The 17,017-nt window shown below is 43.3% G+C and overlaps 1 protein-coding gene across 1 annotated transcript; it reads right to left on the bottom strand.

Annotated features, from left to right (window-relative positions):
- Positions 1-460: 460 nt before the first annotated feature.
- Positions 461-15,165, bottom strand: acat1 (acetyl-CoA acetyltransferase 1). Its single transcript, XM_071338658.1, has 12 exons — positions 14,974-15,165; positions 14,557-14,604; positions 14,293-14,410; positions 7,416-7,511; positions 7,240-7,340; positions 6,681-6,824; positions 6,334-6,484; positions 6,093-6,188; positions 5,661-5,774; positions 1,748-1,812; positions 1,014-1,171; positions 461-883 (listed from the first exon to the last, which is right to left on the bottom strand). Exons 1-12 carry the CDS (start codon positions 15,022-15,024, stop codon positions 763-765), a joined length of 1,263 nt encoding a protein of 420 aa, XP_071194759.1. The 5' UTR covers positions 15,025-15,165; the 3' UTR covers positions 461-762.
- Positions 15,166-17,017: the final 1,852 nt, after the last annotated feature.

The following is a 17,017-nucleotide window of genomic DNA, read 5'->3' on the forward strand; positions in this document are numbered from 1 at the left end:
GTGGAAAAAGTGAAGGGGTCTGAATACTTCCCGAAAGCACCGTACTTTAATCTGTGGCCAAGCCCTCTGACTATTAGCGGCAGACAGACCCCATTTTTTGTCTTATTAAAAAGTTTAAAAAATGAACATGTATCCACTTACATGACACTTCCTATAAGGAGCATAGGCCATTGAAGAATGTTCTCAATCGGTTCAGAGGATGTTTTTCAAGTTGATGCAGCTCTCATTCATTTCTGCCTGGACATCTCTCCAAGTGTTCTTGGGTTGGCCTCGGAATATGTGTGCATCTAATTGTAAATCATATTACCTTGACATATGATATAAACCGCTATGTTTTGATACGATTCATCTTATCATGAAAAGCTCTTTCAATCACAACGGTCATTGTTTAGTGGCTACACATTTACAGTAAGGATAGGTTATGTATAACAATGAAGACAAGAAATCAATGATAGAAGGCTCTTTTTTCATAAACTATTTATTCATCTTTACAGTCGAAAAGTTAAATATAAAATTGCCTCTTGCAACAAACGTTCATCGAAAACAGGAGTGACTTAAACATGGGAGTTATAATATTAGTTCAGTAGGTTAGGTGACCAGTAAGGCTGCCAGACTGGAGGTTGTTCATTTCAGACACATTATCTAGAGTGATAAGGCATAGTCTAAAACATGACAAGTACATCCAAAAGTGTTTTAACAGCTCAGTTCAGGCAGTTTATATGCTTGTCTGTTAATAACCTTTAAGGGGAAGAGAAAAGATTCCTATAACTTCTGGATGATGATAGAGGAGGCTCCACCACCACCATTGCATATCCCAGCCAGGCCGTACTGGCCAGACTTCAGAGCATGTACCATGTGTCCCACGATTCTCGCCCCCGACATCCTAAAAGATTGACAGGATGACAGAAATTAGGCATCACAAAGATCTGGCTTTTCCCTTCCTTATTATCAGGCTTTTATTTGTTTATCATCAGGATTTTTGGGGCATAGCACTCTCTGTCAATGCTGCTTACCCAATAGGGTGTCCCAGGGAGACAGCTCCTCCATTGACATTGACTTTGCTGGGGTCGATGTCCAGCATCTTCACGTTGGCCAGAACCACAACACTGAAGGCTTCGTTGATCTCCCACATGGCAATGTCCTCCTTCTTTAGCCCTGCAGCTGCCAGGACCTGAGGACCATAAAAATTTACATTTATTTATTTAAATTTCACACTTATTTTACCAGGTAGACTGAGAATACATGATCATTTACAGCAAATATGTGCTGTCATTCAATTAAATTGAACAAAGACGGATGCTTTTTTCACCGCGAGAAGCTATATTCATGAGTCATGTTACTGTCCCGATCTCTGATAACCCATATCATCTAAAAGGTACAGTGATGAGACCCACAAGTTACTTGAAACAACCACTACAGCAGTCGTTTTGTTAAAGGGACATACATTTTTTTTTTTATCATATAGTTCTCCAGCACTATCCCCAACATTAACATACTGTATGAGAAAATGGCAGGTTTCTATGTTTTGTAGTCAAAAAGATAAAGGAAGATACATTTTTCCAATGGCATCATCAGGTATGCATCATGTGACTTCAACCAATGATGAGTAGGCATTGCCTACGACTGGGTAAAAATGTATTTGTACTACAAAACATAAAAATGCTGTATTTTCACATATGTTGATATTGGCGGTAGAGCTTGAGATGAATAGGGAGTTTAGAAATTTCCCATTAACACTCAGACTCACCTTTGGTATAGCAAAGGCAGGAGCGATGGGGAAATCAATGGGAGCAGTAGCTGCATCTGCAAAAGCTGGAAAATGAAGACATTTTATTTAAAAGGAGCAACATGTAATATTTCAGCCATCATTTTGCATCTTGATCATAATCCAAAAAACACAATTTTCAGGTACGTGAAGAAGTTTTATATTACTAATGTTTTTGCTATTGTGGTCAACATCGCTATTGAGACTCTATTGTAATACAGGAAGTTGTAGAGACAACAGCTGGACCAGCTAGCTGCGGTAACAACTGATTAGCAGCATCACGCGGCATTCTAAAAATTACTGGTATGTGATTGACATTTGGTTTTAGTTGCAGGTGGAAATTTGACATGTATAACCTTTAAAACTATATCGGGGGGGGGGGGGGGGCATTGTAGTGGGTATGGCCAATGGCACGGTTTTAGAGGCCCTCTTGGCAGCAAAGAAAACATTTAGCTGTTTCAAAGCAAATTTCCTGGAAATATACACATTTTGCCATAGCTTATGCCTTGTTCTTAGGCTACCGGAGTGACTCCAAACATAACATCAAAATTGGGAGGCCCCATGTCATGCTATTTTTAGAATTTTAGATTCTCCCCGACTGTCTAGTTTTTATTTTGGTGATTATAAGAACTTACAAAAAAATATATTGCTATTATCTTTCCTACATAATTTATATCTGGTTTAAATTGTGTAAGTTTACACAAACGTTTTTACAATCCCACAGTGGCGGCCACGATTTAGCAGCGGCAGTGCGCAGTGGCTAAATGCATAAAGGGGAAATACTGCTCTTTATAAAGCTTATCAATTTAACCTGAATTGTAAAATGAATAGCAGATTTTTAAAGTGTTATTAAAAGCTGCAATATGTAACTTTTTGGGCGACCGGACCAAATTCACATAGAAATGTGAGTTATAGATCTGTCACTCTCATTGAAAGCAAGTCTAAGAAGCAGTAGATCTGTTCTACATGCGCCATTTCTATGCTTTAATTTATTGATTACATTTTTTAAACAGTGCAGTGAAGTCGCTCAACATTTACATTACAGTCAGTCATCTAGCAGACACTCCCATCCAGAACGACCAACAGGAGCAACCAGGGTCAAGCGCCCCGCCCAAGAGCACATGGACAGATCTCCCACCAAGTCAAATCGGGGACCCTGTCAGGATTCACCTAGCGGTCATGATTTGGGGCTGTACAAATGTTTGATGTATTAGAATAATTGATTATGCTTATGTTATATTAATAGAAGGGGAGGGGTTATAAGACCCCTCCCTCCTTACATTTATAGGGTCCTAGACTACTGATTAACAATATATATATTCATTATATAGTTTTAGAATTGGTCCACAGTTGTTTGCTCTTTCTTTCTCTCTCTTATAAAGAAGACCCCTCTTAGAAATGTGTGACTGAGACAGAACTCTGCAGGGGGGTGTGTGAGATAAGAGACTACTCAAACATTCCACAATAAATCAACTTTGGGGAGGGGACAATTATTGCCTAGCTTTTAGATAAACACTGAAACTCTATGTTTGTACAGCTATGGAGTCAGGGTTTTGGTCTCAGGAGTAAAAAGGTAATGACGTAGTCACTGACATCACTAAGCCGGGACTTCGGTTTAATAAAACAACTTGAGACCTTTTGTTTGATGCAGAACTTACTCAGAAACATGCGTGCTATGTTCCTGTTTGTCAACTTCTGTCTGCAATTGCATTAATAAAGGTTTTTGAATGATTTAATTAAAGATATTGTCATAATGCTAATTTCACCAATGAACCAATGATTGACAAAGGATGTAGGGAATGAACCTTAACAACCCGAACCAGCGACATCTCAGCCACCGGCCTAAGCTCCCAACCATCAAAGAGCCCCCCGCCAGGCCAGCAACCATCGAAGAGCCCCCCACAACTCCCCTGAGAGCTGCCCCTCAACCATCCAAGACCCCTCCACAGTCCCCCCCGAAACAGAGTGTATACGCGTGGCATCAGTCTCAGGCAAACAGGCATTGGATGTAACAGTGTTCCTTTTTAGTGTCGTTTAAAAAAAAAAAAAAAAAAAAAAAGAAAAGTTTACTTTCATCTTTGACCTTTTGCATTCGGAAAGTATTCAGACCCCTTCACTTTATCCACATTGTTACTTTACATCCTTAATCTAAAATGGATGAAATTTGTTTCCCCTCAATTTACACACAATACCCCATAATGACAAAACAAAAACAGATTTTTAGAATTTTTAAAACATAAAAAAAACATGGAAATATCACATTTACATAAGTATTCAGACCCTTTACCCAGTACTTTGCTGAAGCACCTTTGGCAGCAATTACAGCCTCGATTTTTCTTGGGTATTACGCTACAAGCTTGACACCCTGGTATTTGGGGAGTTTCTCCCATTCTTATCTGCAGATCCTCTCAAGCTCTGTCAGGTAGGATGGGGAGCGTCGCTGCACAGCTATTTTCAGGTTTCTCCAGAGATGTTAGATCGGATTCAAGTCCAGGCTCTGGCTGGGCCACTCAAGGACATTCAGAGACTTGTCCCGAAGCCACTCCTGTGTTGTCTTGGCTGGGTGCTTAGGGTCGTTGTCCTGTTGGAAGGTGAAACTTCACCCCAGTCGATCCTGAGCAGGTTGTCATCAAGGATCTCTGTACTTTTCTCCAATCATCTTTCCCTCGATCCTGACTAGTCTCCCAGTCCCTGCCGCTGAAAAACATCCACCACAGCATGATGCTGCCACCACCATGCTTCACCGTAGGGATGGTGCCAAGTTTCCTCCGGACGTTACACTTGGCATTCAGGCCAAAGAGATCAATCTTAGTTTCACCAGATCAAAGAATCTTGTTTCTCATGGTCTGAGTCCTTTAGGTGCCTTTTGGCAAAATGCAAGCAGGCTGTCATGTGCCTTTTACTGAGAGTTGCTTCCGTGTGGCCACTCTACCATAAAGGCCTGATTGGTGGAGCGCTGCAGAGATGGGAGAACCTTCCAGAAGGATAACCATCTCCACAGAGGAACTCTGGAGCTGTGTCAGGTTCGGGTTCTCCCTTCTCCCTCGATTGCGCAGTTTGGCCGGGCGACCAGCTATAGGATGAGTCTTGGTTGTTTAAAGTTCTTCCATTTAAGAATGATGAGGCCACTGTGTTCTTGGGGACCTTCAATGATGCTGAAATGTTTTGGTAGCCTTTCTCAGATCTGCGCCTCGACACAATCCTGTCTCGGAGCTCTACAGACAATTCCTTCCACCTAATGGCTAGGTTTCTGCTCTGACATGCACTGTCAACTGTGGGACCTTATAAAGAAAGGTGTGCCCCTTTCCAAATCATGTCCAATCAATTGAATTTACCACAGGTAGAATACAATCAAGTTGTTGAAATCTCAAGGATTATCAATTTAAACAGCATGCACCTAAGCTCAACTTCCAGTGTCATAGAAAAGGGTCGAATACTTTGGTAAATAAGGTACATGTTTTTAAATGTTATTACATTTGCAAACATTTCTAAAAACCTGTTTTTGCTTTGTCATTATGGGGTATTGTGTGTAGATTGATGAGGGAAAAAAAGAATTGATACATTTTAGAATAAGTCTAATGTAACAAAATGTGGAAAAAGTCAATGGGTCTGAATACTTGCCGAATGCATTGTACAACATTTTTGGTTAATGAAAATATGTTTTGATGGCACAATGATTCTCTACACTAAACTTGCTTGTTTTGTCACATAAACTGAAATTAAGTGAACTATTAGAATTTTATCAACCAGAGGGATTTCTGCATATTGCATCTTTAAGGTGAAAGTTCATGATGTTCCTGGGAATCCCCCTGGATTGTTCTCTACAAAGACACTATGTGCCATAGCATTATGTAACTACAGTGTAATGGGCTACGTGGGGGGGGGGGTGTCTTACAGACGATCCTGGCCAATGGAGTGACGCCGAGTCTCTTTGCCGCGTCGACAGTCATGAGAACCAGAGCGGCGGCCCCGTCGTTCAGCGTGCTGGCATTGGCTGCAGTAACCGTGCCTGGAATCCAAATCACCAATCAGAATCAACTTAATCTGCCCACAGAGGTTTGTCTCAAGCACATCAGCGAGTGTTTGAGTCGGTCTCGGTCCTTATGCAAATACCTTTCACAGTAGTTTAACTTCTGAAGACGTTTTCTTTATGCCCATTATCATGGATTACCTTGGGCTACCATGAAAAAAGGATATCGACCCAAGCGTTGAAAAAACAGACATCTATTTTTGGCTTTCTGTAAGCTCAGATGCCCTCCTACTCAGTAATATATAAGCAAATATGCAGCAGACACCAGTTCAGAGGCCTATCAACTAGGACACTTACCATTCTCCTTCTGGAACACTGCTCTCAGTTTGGGGACTTTGCTGAAGTCCACACGCCTCCACTCCTCATCCTCTGACACTACCACATCAGGCTTGCCTGCAGAGGAACAACATTATGTGAGCTACATGCATCTGACCACTGATAATAAGCCTATGGATAAACATGGTAACATGGTTTGGTTTAGTTTATTTAGTTACACATTAGTTATTGAGGTTATATGTTACAAGATACCATCCTTTACCTCTCTGGGGGATGCTAACGGGGACAATTTCTTTCGCAAGCACTCCTGATTCATATGCTGCTTTGCTGCGGCTGTATGAGCTGATGGCGTAGTCATCCTGCTCCTCCCTGCTGATCTGGCTGTTCTTGGCTGTGTTTTCTGCACAGTTTCCCTACACATTAAATTCCATTAAAACACATTATATTCTCTTCAAAAGTCAAGAACTCAACTACTAACCATTGCTTACTCTGTCTCCAAATGAATGGAAATAATAATGTCCGGACAACTGCCAGCAAGAACACCAACACATACACTCCTATAGAGAACATTTGCTCTATTTAAATATTTAATACACAGTGATAAAATACCATGTGGAATTTGTTGTAGACGTCAGTGAGGCCGTCCTTTACGATGAGGTCCTCCATCCTCACGCCTCCGTAGGATGGAGTGTCCCTAGTCATCACATAGGGGACATTGGACATACTCTCCATACCGCCTGCCACCATCACATCCTGACACAGTCAGAGTTAGTGGGACAAACAAAAATGAAAGCAACCAGATTTGTTTCTCAGCAAAAACCTGAACACTTTTTAGGAGATTATTCCTATGTTACATGATGCAACACTTTCCATAGAAAAATAATGGGCTTATTAGATAAAGATTAACGACATGGTTATATTTGTCACAATGACCATCACCGGACATCTGTAATCTGTGAGTGCAATGCCACCAGGGTTTTAATCTTGTTTATGTAGTAAAATCCAGTGTTCTTCCATGGAGTGTTGGGCCTCATAGGCATACCTACCATAATGTTTTGGCAAACTGAGTAACAGTGATATTGCAGATGATCAGAGCAGGGGGTAATAGCAGCTAAGTCTGGTGTCAAGTCATGTTATGGTAACACAGTGAGCTGTTATGTTACTGTACCTGGTGTCCACACATCAGACTCTGGGCAGCCAGCATGATAGACTTCATTCCAGAGGCACAGACTTTGTTGATTGTTGTTGCTGGAGTGGAGAGGGACAGCCCTGGGGGGGTAAGTAGCAGTCGATTAGCACACCTGATAATGTGGTGTGTGTATGTGTGTGTGTTTCTAAACATACCTGCACCAAGCAGGGCTTGTCTTGTAGGGGCCTGTCCTTCCCCAGCCTGCAGTACATTTCCCATGTAGACCTCCTTCACCTCCTCAACTGGGATACCTGGCCACCATCACACAATATACATACCCATACAGATAAAACAAATTAACTGTGCCGTTAACACCTCCTTTCAGATGAAATGTACAATGTTTTACTAGCCTAACTGTGGTACAGTGCTGTATACTGTCTACCGATTAAGTCAGTTCAATTATTTGAATTCCATTTTTTTTTGTGAGCTCAATGCGCACATTGAGGAGTTTCTCTAGAGATAAATCATGTGCGTGTGTATTTGTCATATACACTACCATTCAAAAGTTTGGGGGTCACGTAGACATGTCCTTGTTTTTTTAAAGAAAAGCACATTTTAATAACATCAAATTGATCAGAAATACAGTGTAGACATTGTCAATGTTGTAAATGACTATTGTAGCTGGAAACAGCTGATTTTTAATAGAATATCTACATAGGCGTACATAGACCCATTATTTTACATTTACATTTAAGTCATTTAGCAGACGCTCTTATCCAGAGCGACTTACAAATTGGTGCATTCACCTTATGATATCCAGTGGAACAACCACTTTACAATAGTGCATCTAACTCTTTTAAGGGGGGGGGGGGGGGGTTAGAAGGATTACTTTATCCTATCCTAGGTATTCCTTAAAGAGGTGGGGTTTCAGGTGTCTCCGGAAGGTGGTGATTGACTCCGCTGACCTGGCGTCGTGAGGGAGTTTGTTCCACCATTGGGGTGCCAGAGCAGCGAACAGTTTTGACTGGGCTGAGCGGGAACTGTACTTCCTCAGAGGTAGGGAGGCGAGCAGGCCAGAGGTGGATGAACGCAGTGCCCTTGTTTGGGTGTAGGGCCTGATCAGAGCCTGAAGGTACGGAGGTGCCGTTCCCCTCACAGCTCCGTAGGCAAGCACCATGGTCTTGTAGCGGATGCGAGCTTCAACTGGAAGCCAGTGGAGAGAGCGGAGGAGCGGGGTGACGTGAGAGAACTTGGGAAAGTTGAACACCAGACGGGCTGCGGCGTTCTGGATGAGTTGTAGGGGTTTAATGGCACAGGCAGGGAGCCCAGCCAACAGCGAGTTGCAGTAATCCAGACGGGAGATGACAAGTGCCTGGATTAGGACCTGCGCCGCTTCCTGCGTGAGGCAGGGTCGTACTCTGCGAATGTTGTAGAGCATGAACCTACAGGAACGGGTCACCGCCTTGATGTTAGTTGAGAACGACATTATCAGCAACCATCACTCCTGTGTTCCAATGGCACGTTGTGTTAGCTAATCTAAGTTTAGCATTTTGAAAAGGCTAATTGATCATTAGAAAACCAATTATGTTAGCACAGCTGAAAACTGTTGTTCTGATTAAAGAAGCAATACAACTGGCCTTCTTTAGGCAAGTTGAGTATCTGAAGCGTCAGCATTTGTGGGTTCGATTACAGGCTCAAAATGGCCAGAAACAAAGAACTTTCTTCTGAAACTCTTCAGTCCATTCTTGTTCTGAGAAATGAAGGCTATTCCAAGCGAGAAATTGTCAGGACACTGAAGATCTTGTACAACGCTGTGTACTACTCCCTTCACAGAACAGCGCAAACTGGCTCTAACCAGAATAGAAAGAGTGGGAGGCCCCGGTGCACAACTGAGCAAGAGGACAAGTACATTAGAGTGTTTCGTTTGAGAAACAGACGCCTCACAAGTCCTCAACTGGCAGTTTCATTAAATAGTACCCGCAAAACACCAGTCTCAACGTCAACAGTGAAGAGGGGACTCAGGGATGCTGACCTTATAGGCAGAGATCCTCTGTCCAGTGTCTGTGCTATTTTGCCAATCTTAATCTTTTATTTTTATTGGCCAGTCTGAGATATGGCTTTTTCTTTGCAACTCTGCCTGGAAGGCCAGCATCCCGGAGTCGCCTCTTCACTGTTGACGTTGATACTGGTGTTTTGAGTTTCAGAAGAAAGGTCTTTGACTCTGGCCTTTTTGAGACTGTAATCGAACCCACTAATGCTGATTTGAAGGCGATCTAATAAACCCCCACTTCCTTCCATTCTGCTAGCAAAAGCGCAATCTTTGGAGAATAAAATAGATTACCTACACGCAAGATTAAACTACCAACGGGACATTCAAAACTGTAATATCTTACCCTTCACAGAGTCGTGGTTGAACGAGGACACTATCAACACACAGCTGGCTGGTTATACGCTGTACCGGCGGGATAGAACAGCGGCGTCTGGTAAGACAAGGGGCGGCGGGCTATGTACTTTCGTAAACAACAGCTGGTGCACGATATCTAAGGAAGTCTCGAGCTATTGCTCGCCTGAGGTAAAGTATCTCATGATAAGCTGTAGACCACACTACCTACTGAGAGAGTTTATCTGTATTTTTTGTTGCTATTTACATACCACCAGTCAGAGGCAGGCACAAAGACAGCATTGAATGAGCTGTATTCCGCCATAAGCAAACAAGAAAACGTTTATCCAGAGGCGGCGCTCCTAGTAGCCAGGGACTTTAATGCAGGGAACCTTAAATCCGTTTTACCAAATTTCTATCAGCATGTTAAAATGTGCAACCAGAGGATTTTTTTTTTTAACTCTGGACCACCTACACACACAAAGCTCTCCCTTGCCCTCCACTTGGCAAATCTGACCAAAATTCTATCCTCCTGATTCCTGCTTACAAGCAAAAACGAAAGCAGGAAGCACCACTGACTAGATCAATAAGAAAAGTGGACAGAAAGAAGATGCTAAACTACAGGACTGTTTTGCTAGCACAGACTGGAATATGTTCCGGGATTCCTCCGATGGCATTGAGGAGTACACCACATTAGGTCATTGGCTTCATCAATAAGTGCATCGATGACGTCGTCCCTACAGTGAGTGTACGTTCATACCCCAACCAGAAGCTATGGATTACAGGTAACATCCACACTGAGCTAAAGGCTAGAGCTGCCGCTTTCAAGGAGCAGGACTCTAACACGGAAGCTTATAAGAAATCCCGCTATGCCCTCCGATGAACCATCAAACAAGCAAAGCGTCAATACAGGACTAAGATCGAATCATGCTACACCGGCTCTTACGTTCGTCGGATGTGGCAGGGCTTGCAAAGCACTACAGACTACAAAGGGAAACACATCCGAGAGCTCCCCAGTGACACAAGCCTACCAGACGAGCAAAACTACTTCTATGCTCGCTTCGAGGCAAAAGGCACTGGAACATGCATGAGAGCACCAGCAGTTCCGGGAAGACTGTGTGATCACGCTCTCCGCAGGCGATGTGAGTGAGTAAGACCTTTGAACAGGTAAACATTCACAAGGCCGCAGGGCCAGACGGATTACCAGGACGTGTGCTGCGAGCATGCGCTGACCAACTGGCAAGTGTCTTCACTGACATTTTCAACCTTTCCCTGTCTGAGTCTGTAATACCAACATGTTTTAAGCAGACCACCATAGTGCCTGTGCCAAAGAACACTAAGGTAACCTGCCTAAATGTCTACCGACCCGTAGCACTCACGTCTGTAGCCATGAAGTGCTTTGAAAGGCTGGTCATGGCTCACATCAACACCATTATCCCAGAAACCCTAGACCCACTCCAATTTGCATACCGCCCCAACAGATCCACAGATGATGCAATCTCTATTGCACTCCACACTGCCCTTTCCCACCTGGACAAAAGGAACACCTATGTGAGAATGCTATTCATTGACTACAGCTCAGCGTTCAACACCATAGTGCCCTCAAAGCTCATCAATAAGCTAAGGACCCTGGGACTAAACACCTCCCTCTGCAACTGGATCCTGGACTTCCTGACGGGCCGCTTCCAGGTGTTACGGGTAGGTAACAACACATCTGCCACGCTGATGCTCAACACTGAGGCCCCTCAGGGGTGCATGCTCAGTCCCCTCCTTTACTCCATGTTCACTCATGACTGCACGGCCAGGCACAACTCCAACACCATCATTACATTTGCAGATGACAACAGTGGTTGGCCTGATCACCGACAAGACAGGCTATAGGGAGGTCAGAGACCTGGCCGTGTGGTGCCAGGACAACAACCTCTCCCTCAACGTGATCAAGACAAAGGAGATGATTGTGGACTACAGGAAAAAGAGGACCAAGCACGCCCACATTATCAAACGGGGCTGCAGTGGAGCAGGTTGAGAGCTTTAAGTTGCTTGGTGTCCACATCACCAACAAACTAAACATGGTCCAACCACACCAAGACAGTCGTGAAGAGGGCACGACAAAACCTATTCCCCCTTAGGAGACTGAAAAGATTTGGCATGGGTCCTCAGATCCTCAAAAGGTTCTACAGCTGCACCATCGAGAGCATCCTGACTGGTTGCATCACTGCCTGGTATGACAACTGCTCTGCCTCTGACCGCAAGGCACTACAGAGGGTAGTGCGAACAACCCAGTACATCACTGTGGCCAAGCTCCCTGCCATCAAGAACCTCTATACCAGGCGGTGTCAGAGGAAGGCCCTAAAAATTGTCAAAGACCCCAGCCACCCTAGTCATAGACTGTTTTCTCTGCTACCGCACAGCAAGCAGTACCGGAGCATCAAATCTATGTCCAAGAGGCTTCTAAACAGCTTCTACCCACAAGCCATAATACTGCTGAACACCTAATCAAATGGCTACCCAGACTATTTGCATTGCCCCCCTCTTTAACACCACTGCTACTCTGTTGTTATCATCTATGCAGTCACTTTTTAAAAAAAAATTAAATTTCACCTTTATTTAACCAGGTAAGCTAGTTGAGAACAAGTTCTCATTTACAACTGCGACCTGGCCAAGATAAAGCTTTAATAACTCTACCCACATGTACATATTATCACAACTAACCAGTGACCGGTACCTGGTACCCCCCCGTATATAGTCTCGCTATTGTTATTTTACTGCTGCTCTTAAAATTACTTGTTACTTTTATTTCTTATTCGTATTTATTTTTTTATATTGCATTGTTGGTTAGGGGCTCGTAAGTAAGCATTTCACTAAGGTCTACACCTGTTGTATTCGGCACATGTGACTAATAAAATATGATTGATTTGATGCTCCAGATACTCAACTAGTCTAAATGCTAGTTTTATTGCTTCTTTAAAACCAGAACAACAGTTTTCAGCTGTGCTAACATAATTGCAAAAGGGTTTTCTAATGATCAATTAGCTAATCGAAGTTTATCATTTTAAAAGGCTAACAACGTACCATTGGAACACAGGAGTGAGTGATGGTTGCTGATAATGGGCCTCGGTACGCCTATGTAGATATTCCATGATTTTTTAAATTTATTAACAATGTCTACACTGTATTTTTTTTATCAATTTGATGTTATTTTAATGGACAAAAAAAGTGCTTTTCTTTCAAAAGCAAGGACATTTTTAAGTGACCCCAAACTTTTGAACAGTAGTGTATATACACACACACATCAGACTCTGTGCAGCCAGCATGATAGACTTTATCCCAGAGGCACACACACACACACTATACAGTGCATTCGGGAAGTACTCAGACCCTTTGACCAATCAGCCTTTTATGGTAGAGTGGTCAGACAGAAGCAATCCTCAGTAAAAGGCACATGACACCCCGCTTGGAGTTTGCCAAAAGGCACCTAAAGGACTCTGACCGTGAGAAACAAGATTCTCTATCTGATGAAACCAAGATTAAACTCTATTGCCTGAATGCCAATCGTCACATCTGGAGGAAACCTGGCACCATCCCTCCAATGAAGCACGGTGGTGGCAGCATCAGGCTGTGGGGATGTTGTTCGCGGCAGGGACTGGGAGACTAGTCAGGATTGAAGGTAAGATGAACGGCGCAAAGGTTTCTAAAAACTTGTTCTTGCTTTGTCATTATGGGGTATTGTGTGTAGATTGAGGGAAAAACTATTGAATCCATTTTAGAATAAGGCTGTAAAGTAACAAAATAAGGAAAAGTCAATGGGTCTGATTACTTTCCGAATGCACTGTAGATAGGATAGATATATTTTAAATGTATAATTTTCCCCTAACCCTACCGCCCCTCCCCTATTTGGAGTAAACTAACAGACAACACGTAGGCTTCTACCTCCAGCTTATACATACTATATACATTTTATGGACACAATGTAATTTACAATAGTAAAAGAGAAATAAATCAGATCAAGCCCGAAATATGCGATGTAGTAGGGAGTTGTAGTTTCCAACAGGCCAATATTCTACATACTTTAGTGCAGAAAACTTGGCAATTAACGACAATTACCATAATCTATTGTACAACTACTTGTCCGGTCTGTTACTTTTACACCTGCTACGTAACTGAGACAGAAGAATGTGCGATTAAGGGATAGAGAGCAGTTGCTTCGCAAGGTATCTCTACCAGAAAATACATGAATTAAGTGATTGATAATTGGTATTCAGCAGTGATAAAAGTATGCCTTATTTACTTTTAAGAAGTACTAAAATTGTGATTTTGTCAGACAGCAGCTCTATAGAGATGAGAAGATAACTTGGAATTAAATAATAAAGTCATCAAATAAAACAAATGTAATATACACAACCTAAATATTGTATTAAAGTAATGTGAATAAATGAGGGCTAAGTGACAAGCAATAATGGGCAGTCACTGCCATCAATGGACTTTTATTAACCGTTTTATTATGCGTCACAGCACACAACCTACATAATGCATTTGTTTAAAAAAATGTATCAAAACAGAAAACCATTATTATGTTTTAACAATCAAACCGAAACGACCTCAAAAAGCACTAATCGCTCAGCACTATTGCTGTGTCAAAACATGCATCTAATTGTCAATAATTTTACTGTGAATGAATGTAATGACGTAAAGTCTTCATATCACTCCCATACCTGCTTTCTCAATGGCTCCTTTGATGGCGATGGAGCCCAGTTTGGTGGCCGGTATGGTTGCCAGGCTCCCTCTGAAGGACCCCATCGGGGTGCGGACGGCACTGACGATGACCACTTCCTGAAATGACCCATCAAAGTTTGGCAAAACCATTTGGTAGCTTACTACATTCTCACTTTCACTCAGTCAGTTCAATGTGTCAAGTTAGCTGCAAAGATCCGGAAAAGGGTAAATGATGTTCCAAAACATTTCAGTCACTTACTTACATTTAAAGAAGGGCGAGTTGAATATGTCCTTGACAGGTACTTGTGAGCCTGCAAGGGCAGAGGAGGGATATACCTATTAGCAGCTAGGTACTGTTTTGTAACGGTCAGTGTGTGAGGGGGGACGACAACCTTATGTCAAATTCAGCCAGCTAGCAATCTGATTAGCTACTATTGCGGTGTAGATACAGCAATATATTTCTAGGAGTCAACTAACATTATATAGCAAGCTAACACATTACAGGGATTGCTGTGGCTAACTAACTATATCAGATAGATAGCGAAGTTTACAAGGCAGGCCTTTTCTATCGTAACCGGCTGTCATAACAACAATAGCTAGCATGTGCATGCGTCCGATAAAATGAGAACGAATGCTTCCCGTTTGAAGTGCCCACATTGATTTTGGTCACCCCCACTTACCAAACGCTTGCAAAGTTGAGAACGCATGGTTAAAAGTCCACTTGATGACATAATGTTGAACTGCAACGGAGGTCTGTTCGCAAAGTTGGACCTATTTCACCTTCAGCCGACTAGTACAGCGCCAACCCAATGGACCAATCAGAGCGAGAGGTGTGTTTGCAAAACGTCAGTGCGCATTGTGGTCATTGTAGTAAAAACGATTCACAACTTGTAGTTATATAAAGGAATCTACCACAGACAAAAGGGCTATTTTTTATTATTTTTTATTTTATTTCACCTTTATTTAACCAGGTAGGCCAGTTGAGAACAAGTTCTCATTTACAACTGCGACCTGGCCAAGATAAAGCAAAGCAGTGTGACACAAACAACAACACAGAGTTACACATGGATAAACAAAGGCACAGTCAATAAAACAATAGGAAAAAAGTATATATACAGTGTGTGCAAATGGCGTGAGGAGGTAAGGCCATAGTGGCGAAGTAATTACAATTTAGCAAATTAACACTGGAGTGATAGATGTGCAGATGATGACGTGCAAGTAGAAATACTAGTGTGCTAAAGAGCAAAAAAGTTTATAAAAACAATATGGGGATGAGGTAGGTAGTTGGATCGGCTATTTACAGATGGGCTGTGTACAGCTGCAGCGATCAGCTAGCTGTTCAGATAGCCGATGCTTAAAGTTAGTGAGGGAGATATAAGTCTCCAACTTCAGCGATTTTTACAATTCGTTCCAGTTAATGGCAGCAGAGAACTGTAAGGAAAGGCGGCCAAAGGAGGTGTTGGCTAAGGGGGATGACCAGTGAGATATACCTGCTGGAGCGCGTGCTATGGGTGGGTGTTGTTATCGTGACCAGTGAGCTGAGATAAGGCGGAGCTTTACATAGCAAATACTTATAGATGACCTGGAGCCAGTGGGTCTGGCGACAAATATGTAGCGAGGGCCAGCCGACGAGAGCATACAGGTCGCAGTGGTGGGTGGTATATGGGGCTTTGGTGACAAAACGGATGGCACTGTGATAGACTGCATCCAGTTTGCTGAGTAAAGTGTTGGAGGCTATTTTGAAACCACCCTCTGGAGAGCTCTGCGGTTGTGGGCGTATCGCCCCGAAGAAGAGTCTGTACGTCTTGCCAAGATATGCCTGTCACCACCCACCTCAGCCCACACTGCCCCACGAAGCCATCATGAACCTGAGGAAGATGAGCTGCGAGGCCCTACACACCTCTCTCATCTAAGAGGCTACCAGCCAGGACTTCCACTGCATACCGAGGTCGTCCTGCTATTTACCAGACCCCCCTCCACACACACTAGTGTTACCCACCCCTTCACACACACTAGTGTTACCCACCCCTTCACACACACTAGTGTTACCCCTCCACACACACTAGTGTCATCCCCCTCCAATCCCACTAGTGTCATCCCCCCTCCAATCACACTAGTTTTACACCCCCTCCACACACACTCGTGTTACACCTCCCACACACTCTAGTGTTACCCCCGTCCACACACACTAGTGTTACCCCAGCCCCCACACACACTAGTGTTACCCCCCCCCCCTCCACACACTAGTATTACCCCCCATCCAAACACAATAGTGTTACCGCCCTTCCACACACACTTGTGTTACTGCCGTACCAGGCGGTGATACAGCCCAACAGGATGCTCTCAATTGTGCATCTGTAAAAATGTGGGAGGGTCTTAGACACATTTCTTCAGCCTCCTGAGGTTGAGGAGGCGCTGTTGCGCCTTCTTCACCACATTGTCTGTGTGAGTGGACCAATTCAGTTTGTCTGTGATGTGTACACCGAGGAACTTAAAACTTTCCACCTTCTCCACTGCTGTCCTTCCGATGTGGATAGGGGGGTACTCTCTCTGCTGTTTCCTGAAGTCCACGATCATCTCCTTTGTTTTGTTGACATTGAGTGAGATGTTATTTTCCTGACACTACACTCCGAGAGCCCTCACCACCTCCCTGTAGGCTATCTCGTCATTGTTGGTAATCAAGCCTACTACTGTTGTGTCGTCTGCAAACTTGATGACTGAGTT

This window comes from Salvelinus alpinus, chromosome 13 (genome assembly GCF_045679555.1).
Source record: "Salvelinus alpinus chromosome 13, SLU_Salpinus.1, whole genome shotgun sequence".
Lineage (NCBI taxonomy): Eukaryota > Metazoa > Chordata > Actinopteri > Salmoniformes > Salmonidae > Salvelinus > Salvelinus alpinus.

Coding starts and splice junctions, on each gene's coding strand:
- acat1 (XM_071338658.1), bottom strand. CDS start 15,024: ATGTCATCAAGTGGACTTTTAACCATGCGTTCTCAACTTTGCAAGCGT. Junction 14,411..14,556: donor CAACTCGCCCTTCTTTAAAT/GTAAGTAAGTGA, acceptor GGGTCATTTCAG/GAAGTGGTCATCGTCAGTGC. Junction 7,512..14,292: donor AGGAGCCATTGAGAAAGCAG/GTATGGGAGTGA, acceptor GATGGTGGCCAG/GTATCCCAGTTGAGGAGGTG.